Genomic DNA, 13,833 nt, shown 5'->3' on the forward strand with positions numbered 1-13,833 from the left:
ATATATATATATATATATATATATATATATATATATATATATGGAGGCTAACAAAATAAAGAATAAATTCAGCTATTCGCGAAAAGATTTCAAAAGAAGTTAATTGATATCTTTTCATCAGAAAATTACATTAATTTAATTGTGTATTTATATTATATGTTATATGATATAAAATCTTATGATCATATTTCACACAAATATATTTTAATTCAAAATTTTCACAAACTATAAACATGAATTTTCAAAATTTTAATCTCATATATCTAAAGTTGTTCCCAAGTAAATTAAGTCCATAAAAATATTAATATGATTTTTTTGCGTAAAAATAATGTATCATATAAACTTAGAGGACGATATTGTTAATTTAATGATATAAAATATGAACTATGAAGTGGTCAAAGAGTAGGGTACCATATAGTCTTATGGAAGTGATATTTTGATTTGATGGTCTTTGTCTTCCCTAGGGATGTAAATATGAAGGTCTACATATGGTATATATTAATATAAATTAATTAGATAACATCTAATAATATAAATATAAACTATTTTGGTTTTTTGAATTTTATATCTAAACTATTACGTGTTCTAATTTTTTCTTGAACTATCATCACCTACTTATTAAAACACGCCTCAATTATTAGTTTTCGAAGATATATTATCATCATCTAAGAAAAGAAAATAATTGATAGTTGATTTGCTTGATAAATAGTTGATGATAGTTCAGATAGCTAAAAAAACTAACATGCATTATAATTCAGCTGTGAAATTCAAAAAATCAATGTACTTTAAAACATGGACAACGTATTTAACTTATGAGATATAAGATCAATGTATATTCTAGATCTCCTCAAATCCCAATCATGAGATATTTTATTATTTAGCAATAAAAATTATTTAACGCGTATAGTTTAGTATAAAAGTGATGATATATTAAAAGTTGGGGAAACAACATCTCATAAATCTAGGGCAAGATCTCAATCTTATACTATATATTTAGAGACTTCAATTCAAAGCAAACAATTTAGTATAGTTATTTTTAGGTTTTGATTGACTTTTTTGGCTCTTCATTGTCTACATTGTGGGATCCTAAAAACCCTAGAGTCAATGTATTTTTTTTTTTCTTTATTGCAAATTTATTTTGTTAGGAATTTTATTCCTTAAAAAATTATATTATATATAAAAGATACATTGTGAAATATAACTTTTCGCGTTTATTTTTATCAAACTATTGTTACAATCTTTTGAAAGAGAATCATTAGCTCGTTATTCAGTATAAATAAATGAAACACTCAAAATTCATAAAATGTGTATACTCATCTTATATATATTTACATAGATTAGCATATAATAGTACTAATGAGGTTGACAAATGACTTCAAAGTTACATATTTAAATTTCGTAACTTTGAATTAAAATTTCTGATTCTGCTACCGATCGACGATAGGAGACACGCTTAGGGTTGTGAGACCTACGAAAGATTAATGCACATTTGTAGGACATATACAAGTGGTAAAAGTTATACAATTTATCAACGACATGCATTTAACACTATATGGAATTGATGAATCCTATTCAAATGTACCAAACTAATAATAATTTTAATTATTGTCCTTTGATACCCCCTAAAGCCAACAAACATATAAAAAAAAGTTTGGTGTTACGATTATTTTTTTCGATTCGTTAGGTATACTACGAAAAATGATATAGAAAAATGCAGGCTAGAATAACATTTTTCTACTAATCCATATTGTTTTATTTCATAGCTTATATCATTATTATCATCCTTTTATGTCTCATAATTTTGATAAAAGATAACTGCATTTGATTTATTTCATAACATATCTTAATTATATCGTTATTATTGTCCTGTGTATAGCCCCTTTATAATTTTTGACAAAATATAGTTATATTTAATTAGTTTCTTATCATATTTTATACCGTTATTATTGTCCCATGTGCCCATCTTTGACCAAACAAACTTAATTATAAACTCATTTTATAATATTCACATAAAATAAGTTCGGAGCCTAAAGGTTATAAAATATTAATAAAAATTTTAAAATGGTATATAAAATTTTATATTAACTAAAACGATAAAATTGCTGGAACAACACCGGAAAAAGCAAAATCGCTGCTACTTCAACGATTTTGCAAAATATGACCTTTTTTTAGAAAAAATTCAAATCGCTACCATGGCAGCGATTTTTGAAAATCGCTGCCCTTTTTTTTTGGTTTGAAAATCGCTGCCTTTTGCAGCGACTTATATTTTTCAAAAAAAAAAATTAAAATTTTAAAACAAAAATTGAAAATCGCTGCCTAGGTAGCGATTTGAATTTTTTTTTAAAAAAAAATCACATTTTGCAAAATCGCTGCAGTAGCAGCGATTTTGCTTTTTCCGGTGTTGTTCCAGCGATTTTGCCGTTTTGGTTAATATAAAATTTTATGTACCATTTTGAAATTTTTGTTAATATTTTATTCCCTTTAGGGTCCGGACTCCACATAAAATCGAGCCAATAATTGTGCTTTCCTTACCAAATTTAGTAATTTTATCTATTACTATAAAAATATAAATTAAGATATATAGCAAACAAATCAATTAGAGATGGTAATTATTTTTATTTTTTTTAGTTTTTTTACATTATTACTTGATAAATATGAACAATTATTTAGTTTTATTATCGTGTACAAATTCTTACGAGTAACTAGTTATTTTGAGTCTTACAAAAGAAGAAATTTATAATGATCGTGTAAACACTTTATCTAAATCATAGATAAAATTAGAAAATAATTTACGGATTTAATCGAATTCAGTAGCTTTAATTTCTGAACTCTGTATTTATATTTTTAAAAAATTGATCAAATTAATAAAAAAAAATATTAGTAATTTAAAACACAATTATTGGGCAACCATATTGAGCTACTGAATAGAACATAACTTAAGACAAAACTAAGGATGGCCAAATATCTGGATAACATCATTTTTTGTAACAATTGAGAAATAAATAAATAAAACTAAAAAGGAAAAATATAATAATAATGTTATCATGGTATTAATTAACTAATGACACATCACATGGATTATTAGATACTAAAATCAACCCAACCTAACTACTTAGCATTTAGCAATGAGTAATTAAATGATTTTAACCACTTCAATATTTGACAAACACAATATCAAAATCTATATAAAAAAAAATCACATGATGATAGATTAAACCAAAAGGGAATGATTAGATAGGGTTGATAATCCATTCATAAAATCTATTTTTTTAAAATTATAATTATCTGATATTCGATACTCACTAAATCATCAAATCAAATTCGACCAGTAATTTATATGCATTATATAAACTTGAAATCAATTAACATACATGGAAGCTCCACTAATTCAAATTAAAGTCATAGTGTATGACCTATTTAATGGAACTCTCCTTACATATGTTTCTTCGTTCACAATCATTAATTTATCAAAAATTTCTTTCTGACGTATCATATTTCAATTCGATAGTTATTATTGATCAAAAATTTTCTTATCGATAACATTTACCTCATCATATTCGTCAATGGTTAAATAAATTCTACTCCTTCCCCTCTCTCCTTAAACATTAAAAAAAATATTATATATATTATACTAGACAATAGTCATATTCATGAATAGAAACTTTGACTACCATAATTTTTTATTCAGTTTGTCTAATCAAATACCTTTGCTAATTTGTCATTATTTTTATGATTTGGACATGTGTTATATATAAATACAAATAAAAGATATACATGTACCAATTAGTAATAGGTAATAATGATGAAAATCTTCATGGTTTTTTCAATTATCAAGAATAGCAAAAATTATAATGTTTTTTTTTTTGTTGTTATATTTATAATTTATTTGTTTATAAAATATATAAAAATGCAATCTTTGTCAGTTGGACTATATGCATAACTTTTTTCTCTTGTACTATATAATTATTCATAGAATATAATTTAAAACCCCACACACCTTTCTATTAATTCTTCTCTTTTAACCTATTGCCCTTCTCTTTTCCTACTTAATTGGACCACTATTCCTAATAAAGCTAGAGATGCATGTGGATGGTAAGTAATCGATTCATTCGGATTTAAAATTTAAATTTTACGAATTTAATTTTTGAAAATTATGGCTTTTTATGAAATTATAATATTTTTAAAAACATATTTATATATCTTTTTGTAGTTATTACCAAGATACCCTTAGAAGCATATTCTTGAATGCTTCCATCCACTTATCGTTACGTAGAGACGAATCTAAAGTATAAGTATTAGCTCAAATGAATTTAATAATTTTTGTTTTATAAAATTTATGATAGTTACAAATTAAGTAATTAAAACAAATTATAAGTTTCAAATTTTGATTCTGTCTTATTTTCGAGTCTGTTTTGCCATCCCTAATTTAACAACTTCATAAAAGGAAATCCCCTTTTCTTCTTTTAAAAAAGAAAAAGATGGGAGAAAGGGAGAGGGACAAAAAAAAAGGTCCCAACTTTTAATAATTAAAAGGGAAAATACAGGAATTTTTTTAAGTTTATCTCAAAAAGTCAGTTACACATTTTAATTATTACAGTAATACACATCTTTAATACTCAAAAGTGATACTTTATTCGTCTTATTTTATGTGGTACTTTTCGCATTTCGAGATTCAAACAAGTGTTTTTTTAACTGTAATTTTTTCGTAGATTTTTTTTAACATTTTGAATTATCAATTATTGTGACTTATAGTATTCTTTACGTAGTTTACAAATATATAAATTTCATTTAAAAAATTTTTAAAATTTCATATGCAAATGTTCGATCAAAGTTAAATTATTTGATTCTCGAAAAATAAAATATATCACATAAAATGAAACGGAGAAAGTATCATTAATGTCTGAAACAAGTTCAAGGTCCACATTTTCTAACAAGACTACAACTACTTTATTAATGTTATATAACATTAGTGCTGAAGTCACACACCCCACCACCCCCATCATTACATTTCATCTCAACCCTTGAAAACACCCTATTATTATAATTATAAAAGTTTACCTTATATGGAGAGAGAAATGATTTGCAATCTTGAAAATAAGCAAGTGTACTAGTAACTATAAAAAAATAAAAGTTTTATTGGTTAATTATTTTATATCATCGGTGAATATTAGTTAAATTCTTATGTCTAAGTAGACTGATCAATATTGATAAATTAAAATTGAGAGAATTATAATGTTCTCGATTTAAGTTTTAGCGAAGACAAAAAGATTAAGCGATTTTATCTTATTTTTCAAAATTGGTGATGAATATATAGAGTTACTTGATACATATATTAGTCAGTGTGATAATATAGCAAATACCTTATAAAATTATAAGTCGAGATGTACTCAAGCTTGCTTGTACCGATTATAATTTTTAGTATCATATGTTGTACATGATTCAATCTTCTACCTTCATCATATCTACTATATTTCGTATATTTCAGATAATATCACATCTATGATCTAGTATCTGTCAATAAGTATATTATAAGTCAAATCACACACAAACTGATCCGGACACCATCACAATTTTTTTACTTTTTCTTACCTCATCTATACCTTACTCATTAACTTCCACAATCCCACCCCCCTACAAACCAAAACAAAAACAAACAAACAAGAAACTTATAGTAAGCACCATATATGTTCATGTATATATACTCCTCTATCTTATTTAGGTGATATACATAATATTAAAAGAGAGAAAGGAATATACAAGTGCAATGGCATACCAAATTAGAGCTAATTATTATTCATTTTTCATGAGCCAATTTCTACTACTAACCATTATTAATGTTGTTATTGCTCTAACAACAAAAGAACAAGAAATGGATCGGATCACAACACTTCCGGGACAACCTCCGGTGACGTTTTCGCAGTTTTCCGGCTATGTTTCCGTCAATGAAGGACATGGAAGAGCTTTGTTCTATTGGTTAACACAAGCTACAACTCATCATGAGAAGAAACCTCTTCTTCTTTGGCTCAATGGAGGTTAGTACTCTAATTTTCTTTTCAATAATAAGAAATTTCGTTAAATATGTGCAAGATTTACGTGTATATAACAGAAACAATTTTTTTACCTTCGTTCGGTAGGTATAGGGTTTAGGCCCCTCCTTGTATGAGTACTATATAGTATAATTTTCTGACGAGGAAAAAATTAGTTGACTAACTTTCACCATCTGGTGGAGTGAATTTCGAGGCGAAGGGAGCATAGAATTAACCGATTCAAGTGAGCTCGATACTTTTGATAAGAAAATGTATGTGAAAGTAATTGAAAAATTATTTCGGCCTATAATTTTATGAGTAGAATTAGTTCAATCGTAATTCATTAAATATAAATTCTAGATTCGTCTAGTTGCTAGAGAATTTTAGAGTTGATTTTATTTTAATTATAACAAAAGTTTTTTTTTTTAATAACAAACCATTAATATTTTATCCACGCAAAATATTGATATTTAGTCAAAACTTAATTAAAATCGAAGCAATAATTGTTTAATGATAATGAAATTAATTATAAGGACAACACATGATACATGTACTCATAGTAAGGTTCAAGCATGGATCGTTTGTTTAAAAAATAAGTTAGTTACAAATTGTTATATAGTATGAAATAATATTAATGCTTTTAAGTTAAAAAAAGAATTATTTTTTTTCTCCACTTATATTTCGATTGTTTGATATCTGCTTTGGAATCTAACTAAATTCAAATTTTCATCGAAACAATCTCATTTTTAGGAATTGATCGATTCCAATGTTTTTTTTTAAAAAAAAATGATTAATGTAATTTTAATTTGATTTTGCCTCTAACTAACAATGTATTTGAGGAAAAGATCCTTCCCAAATTGATTTTAAAAGATTTTGATAGTCTGTTCAATTCGTTTAAAATATTATGGATTAAACATAAAATAATTTTGTATTCGCTTAATTTTTGATTCGTCCAATAAAATTATCATTGATTGAAATAGTGAGACTAGTTATTTTAAATCGGTAAAAAGAATTTTTTCTTTTATTAGATCTTACCGGATGCGACCTCAAAATTAGTCGAAAATGAGCCAAAAAAAAGAAAAAAAAATTGCATAGTTACCATTAAACAAATAAAACCTTCCTCCATAATCAATCATTTTAAAAGATTTCAAGTTCAAGGATTAGGATGACAAAAAAATCTTAATTTAACGCATTTCTTCTTTTAATATATCTCACGACTTGTATTTAAAATCAATCAAAAATTTAATATAAATATCAGACGTCGAATAAAAAATAATATTCCTCGTGTATAAGTGCTCGTGATATCCTTGTGTCCAATTTACCTCATCATATTCTTTTTTATTCCTTCTTGTTCTAAGTTTATTCCTTGTTTGTATGTGTACAAAAAGCTGCATTTTTAGCCTATGCTTTTTAGTCTTTATCTCCACAATATTATCATACAAACAAACAAAGAACAACATTCCAAATTCAACACAAAAGTAGAACTCCTTTTTCACTATTTTTGTACTTTTCTTTCCATTTTCTAGCATTCATGATTCATCCAACTTTTCTCACACTCTTTATGTTTTTCAATTTATATAAGACAATTTAATTTTTGTGAATTTGAAATTTTTAAATTTTTCTAAAAACTATAAACCTCACAAAAAATAAAATAAGAAACAAGAATTGTCTCTATAACATATTTGAAATCTGTGATCTAAAATATATCATAACAGTAACATAATTACTATGTAGATTGAAGGTGCTGCATCGAACACCTATTATCGAAAATTTTTATAAGTCAAAACTTCCTATGTATACACACACTCGATCTATCACATATTAGTTGTCATATTTTGCTTCTTTGACTAATTTTTTTAAATCAAATTTTGTTATATTAATTAAATATATTTAAATTACAAATAAAAAATTTAAAAATTATATAAGAAGTATTATAAGTCTCAATTTTGTTCATGTATATATGACTCAATAGACTTAGACTCAAAAAATAAAATACGACAAAATAAATTCGAATAATCAGAATACAATACAAATATCGATCCCGAGTGGGAAAAACTATGTAATATGGTGACCATTTAAAGCATCGAGTATTAATAAGCATGCGTATTCAGAAACTACTAAAAATAAATAGTGATGTTCATAGTTACACTATTTATCTCATTGGTGAATTTTATGTGACCTATCATTATTAAAAAAGAAAAAAAATAATTTTAAAAATAAAAATAAAAAGTGAAGGGTCATTGTCTTGTGGCTTTGTGAGTAAATTTGGAAGTTTATTTTTTTTTTTTTTAAAAAAAAAAAAGAGTGAGAGAAAAGTATATAATATAATTATAATATAAGATAATAAATGATGGGTAGGTGAATAATAAGTTAGAGAAGACTTTTAAATGCAACAAACTTTGAAAACAATAATTAATTTAAGAAAGAAAGAAAAGATTTTTAATTGAACTCGCAGGTTAACGAGTTTTAAATATTTGTGTTGTTATAAAACATTTCATCAAATAAAAATTTAAAATTAAATTATTTTTAAATATGAAAAAAATAAAAAAAATTGAAAGAAAAATATATAAGATAAATTAAAAACATGAAAAAAGGGCATTAATAATTGATTTTATTAATTCATTTAACGTTTGATACGTGAAACCTGACTTAATATAATATAGATTCATGCATGATATGATACGTATTAAGACAAATGTTAGTAACAAAGCAACAAGCCCATCTCTGATTATACATAGTTATACATGTATTATACATTAAAAGATTATTTGTATATATATATATTTTATTTTTTTTTGATAAATTTTCACCTCAAAGTTGAAATTATTTTTGCACTATGCAGGTCCAGGTTGTTCATCAATAGCATATGGGGCATCAGAAGAAATTGGTCCATTTAGAATTAATAAAACTGGTTCTTCCCTCTATTTAAACAAATATTCATGGAATAAAGGTAACTTTTTTATATATATATATATTTTTTAATTTTATAAAAAAAAATTAATTTTTTTAAATGTTATAAATGCAGTGGCAAATATACTTTTCTTGGAATCTCCAGCTGGTGTTGGTTTTTCTTATACAAATACAAGCTCTGATCTTAAAGATTTTGGGGATAAAAGAACAGGTAAAAAATACACATTTAATTTCTTGATATTTATTTTTTCAATAATGTATATATAGTATTATTTTAACTTATATTTGAATTATAACAGGTTAAATTATAATGATATTGTAAAATAAAACTTCACACTATATATGAAGAAGGGGTTTTACATTAAAAGGATTCACTATTTAATATTTTAACCGATATACATAGATCATTATACATATATTACACGTATATTGTATATCTAACGTCTATTTTTAGTTTAAGCAGGGGTGGACATATATTTAGACGTTTAAATATAACTACATTGACCTATTAATTTATTTCTTGGCACAGCTCAGGATGCACTAATATTCCTCACAAGATGGATGTCAAGGTTTCCGCAATATAAATATAGAGATTTTTATATTGCTGGAGAGAGTTATGCAGGTATTTTAATTCATTTTTTTTTAAAAAAGAAATTAGTCTCTAATTCTCCCTAATTAATTTTGATTAAACATTTTCTTTGTGTTTATCAGGGCATTATGTTCCTCAATTAGCACAGGCTATTTATAATTATAACAAGAAATTTTCACATCCAATCATAAATCTTAAAGGATTCATGGTAAGTAATTAATTCATCTAATTGTATTTAAAAATCTTTTATTTAAAGGGAAATTTGCACTTTTAGTCCCTCACGTATTAATAAATTCTAAATTTGGTCCTTGTAATTTTTGGTCAAACATATTTAAACCTTCAACTAATAAGTAATAGGAATGTACATTGCTAATTGAATCCTTACAAATTTAACAAATTATTTAGGTGTTAAACCATTTAACAACCTATGTATGTGCAATGTTAAATTCATATTTTTTTAATCCATAATAATCAAGTACAATATACTTTGTATAAGTAGTCTAAATATCACATGTTTTCTATATAAAAGGATCAAACCATTTATTTCAATACTTACTATAAAAATTTTCAACGAACGTCCTATCAAAAATTAGCTCGTTCTTTAAGGGAATTCAGATAGAAAATGCGTTAAAAATCTTTCCAACGAGCAAATTTTTGATGGACTATATAAAAAATTTACTCTTTTTTTCAGTCTTAAAGTAATTGAAGGTTAAATAGATGTGATTAACCGACTATTAATTACAAAGGACCAAAATAAAAATCTATAGATAGTCTAGGGACTAGAAAGTGCAATTACCCCTTACATTTTAATAAGAGGTTTTAGAATATTCGAATCGCCTTTGATATGAACACTTATAACCCCTCCAAAGTCGGATTTTCTAGTATGAATCCTGATTAATTAGACTTAAAAATGATATCAGACATCAAATTTTTAAATAATATAATTTTTTTTTTGGGCATACTCATGATGATTGAAATAAATAATACACAGGTAGGAAATGCTGTTACTGATAACAAATATGATGGAATTGGGACTGTTACATATTGGTGGAGTCACTCAATGATTTCAGACAAAACATACAAAAATATAATGAATTTTTGCAATTTTACATCTGAAAATTCATCAAAAAAATGTGATGAATCAGTGAGCTATGCAGTGAACCATGAATTTGGTCAAATTGATCAATATAGTATTTATACACCATCTTGTAAAATTGTGCAAAATGAAACAAATTATAATAATGTTAGATTCAAGAACACAATTATTCATAGGAAATTATCTGGCTATGATCCATGTACTGAGAATTATGCTGAGGAATATTTTAATAGACATGATGTGCAAAGAGCTATGCATGCCAATCTCACTCACATTTCATACAAGTGGACTGCTTGCAGGTACGGGTTCAGAATTTTAAGTTTTTTTTGTTTTTCTCTGAAACAAACTTTATATGTTTATTAGGGTTTGGACAAATTATTTATATGTATTAGTAATAGTGTAGTTACATTTTCCGCTCGATCCGTTGATTCATTTGTTTTGTATCTTGCTATTTGACTGTCAATATTGACCTTCTATTTGAGTTGATGGCCGGAGTTTATTAAAAACAACTTTCTAACCATGGAAAAAGTTTCGCGTAGTTCTCCGCTAGCTCTCCGGAACCCACAGGTGGATTAATTACACATGATATGTTGTTGTAAATATAGGGTTTTGAGTCGAAGTTTGTTATGAACCCGTATAACTTAAGTGTAGATATGTCCCTGCTCGACAATAGTACAATATATATTGTTCTTGTACGATATTAGAAAAAAATTCACCTCATGAGCTAATTAATTTTTGGTGCTGGATTAGACACAATATCATTTATTTAACATGAAAGTAGAGTTAGACTCATCGATCTCACTTCTTGATTTATCAAGTGTTAGTAACTCCGTGTTAGAATCTCATCCATTAGTAAAATGAGTCGTTTTTAATAAACGGTATTATACATTTTAACTTTTACTGTTAGATTAGACACAATATCATTTATATAACATGAAAGTAGAGTTAGACTCATCGATCTCAGTTCTTGATTTATCAAGTGTTAGTAACTCCGTGTTAGAATCTCACCCATTAGTAAAATGAGTCGTTTTTAATAAACGGTATTATACATTTTAACTTTTATTGTTAGATTAGACACAATATCGTTCCGCATATATTTATTAAAAAATTGTTTATTATCTGTTTATATGATTTTAGACAATTAATTTTTAACATTTTTTTTCCATTGAGAAAACAGTGATATATTATTAAAAAATTGGAAGGACTCTGATGATTCAATGCTACCAATATATAAGAAACTAATGGCTGCTGGTCTTAGAATATGGATGTTCAGGTAAATCAAATCAATTTACATAGTTTCTTTTTTTTTTTTTGTTAAAAATAGAAATGTGCTACATAATTTTTTTTATCGATCGTTAAAAATCGATTTTTAATCAATATTGATAAAAAGAACGTTGTCAAAGAGGTGGTTAGTATTGTACTGACCAATCATTAATATCAAAAACTTATCTTCAGAAGTTGATTTATTGAATTACACAATTATAAAACGCATTATTTAGAGACTGATTTTCGTGTTTATCGTGATACGATACATTTTTACCACAAAATATAATAGTTAAAATTTTAAATATATTTGAATTTATATGCAGTGGGGATACAGATTCAGTGGTACCAGTGACTGCCACAAGGTTCTCTCTAAGCCATCTTAATCTCAAGATTAAAACTCCATGGTATCCTTGGTATTCTGGAACTCAGGTAATTAATATACACTCTATTTTAAGTATTTTAATAAGGAAACTTACGTAAATATACTATAATAAAAAAAATATTTATTATTTATAGTAATAATATTTTCTTTTTTATTTGACCACTTTTAATTCACTTATAATACAAGTTTAATATATATTACAAAGATAGATTTATTATTCAAATATAATACAAGTTTTATTGATGGATAATACATTTATCACATATTTTAATACACTTATAATACAATGTAATAATTTTTTACAAAATAAACATAAGATATTTCAAAAACAATTATAATTCAAATATATTGCATACATAATTCACTTTTAATACATATTACAGATTTATCACAATATTGCTATAAATGATAATAATAAACAAAAAGTATCGCTAAAATCAATAATTATTTTTTAAAATGTATTTATTCATGTAATTTTTCCTTTTAATAAGTGACGGAGTTAAAATTTACCCTGTGAACTATAGGAATAAATTTAAAATCTTGAATTATTTCTGATTAACATCAAAAATACTTTTGTTATATAAGATAAACTTTAAATTTTAAATTCATATTTGATTAGCGTTAAAATTGCTTTTGTTATATATAAATTAAACTCTAAATCTTGAACTCATATATGATAAGCACTAAGTTAACTTTTGTCATATTAAATAAACTTTAAATAATCTTGAATTTGCCTCTGACACTAAAATTATCTTTGTTATCCTAATAAAATTTTAAATTTTAAATTTTAAATTCGATTACAATCAAAACGAAACTTATATTGATGATGAATATCAAATTATATTGTAGGTGGGAGGATGGACAGAGGTGTATGATGGACTTACATTTGCAACAATTAGAGGAGCTGGCCATGAAGTTCCATTATTTCAACCTAAAAGAGCATTGATTCTTTTTCAATCATTCTTGGCTGGCAAAGAATTACCAAAATAAATTCATAAAATTTTATTAAGATTGCAATAATCTTAAGGAAGTTAATAGTCATAAAAAAAAAAGGCAATTTTAATTTATAGCTCCCAAAAAATTATGGGAGTTTTGCAAATTATCATATTCATTTGAAATTTGTGTATTGAAAACTCAAATCTTTTTCCAATATATCTAGAATTGTCTAAGGCAACTAATTTTCTATCAAGATTGTTAAACAGTTAACTGACATTTCAAGTTTATTGTTTTCGACTCATACCCCTTAATCACCTCCCCCCACCCCCTTAAAATATTTTTGAGATGATAGTTTTTAGTTTATTTATCACATACTAAAAAATAAGGACGAAATTTATTTATTCTTTAAGAAAATATTTTTCTACATTCCGATTGTTTTCTAACCATTTTTTACTTTGTTTGGATAAATATATTGCTTTATAGTGTATCGTATTGTATCATACTGTATGTATTGTTTGAATAAATACAAAATGTAGATTGATTATATCATTTTTTATCTTTACATAATATCATAAGCCAGTAATTTGAAGAAAAAATTCAATATATATATATATATATATATATATAT

The 13,833-nt window shown here is 25.3% G+C and overlaps 2 protein-coding genes across 2 annotated transcripts in view; one reads left to right on the forward strand and one right to left on the reverse strand.

Annotated features, from left to right (window-relative positions):
- The window catches only part of LOC107024711 (protein YIF1B-like), a 10,920-nt gene extending 5,326 nt beyond the window's left edge, over positions 1 to 5,594 (reverse strand). The window contains exon 1 of the mRNA XM_015225695.1: positions 5,590 to 5,594. Coding sequence (XP_015081181.1) covers positions 5,590 to 5,594 — 5 coding nt within the window. The remainder of the gene's footprint in view (positions 1 to 5,589) is intronic.
- Positions 5,595 to 5,617: 23 nt separating this feature from the next.
- On the forward strand, positions 5,618 to 13,443 carry LOC107024066 (serine carboxypeptidase 24). Its single transcript, XM_015224953.2, has 9 exons — positions 5,618 to 6,032; positions 8,869 to 8,976; positions 9,052 to 9,147; positions 9,466 to 9,558; positions 9,648 to 9,733; positions 10,517 to 10,920; positions 11,799 to 11,894; positions 12,211 to 12,316; positions 13,119 to 13,443. Exons 1-9 carry the CDS (start codon positions 5,765 to 5,767, stop codon positions 13,257 to 13,259), a joined length of 1,398 nt encoding a protein of 465 aa, XP_015080439.1. The 5' UTR covers positions 5,618 to 5,764; the 3' UTR covers positions 13,260 to 13,443.
- The last annotated feature ends 390 nt before the right edge of the window (positions 13,444 to 13,833 follow it).

The sequence above is a fragment of the Solanum pennellii genome, chromosome 7 (assembly GCF_001406875.1).
Source record: "Solanum pennellii chromosome 7, SPENNV200".
Classification (NCBI taxonomy): domain Eukaryota; kingdom Viridiplantae; phylum Streptophyta; class Magnoliopsida; order Solanales; family Solanaceae; genus Solanum; species Solanum pennellii.

Coding starts and splice junctions, on each gene's coding strand:
- LOC107024066 (XM_015224953.2), top strand. CDS start 5,765: ATGGCATACCAAATTAGAGCTAATTATTATTCATTTTTCATGAGCCAA. Junction 9,148..9,465: donor TTTTGGGGATAAAAGAACAG/GTAAAAAATACA, acceptor TTCTTGGCACAG/CTCAGGATGCACTAATATTC. Junction 12,317..13,118: donor CTTGGTATTCTGGAACTCAG/GTAATTAATATA, acceptor ATTATATTGTAG/GTGGGAGGATGGACAGAGGT.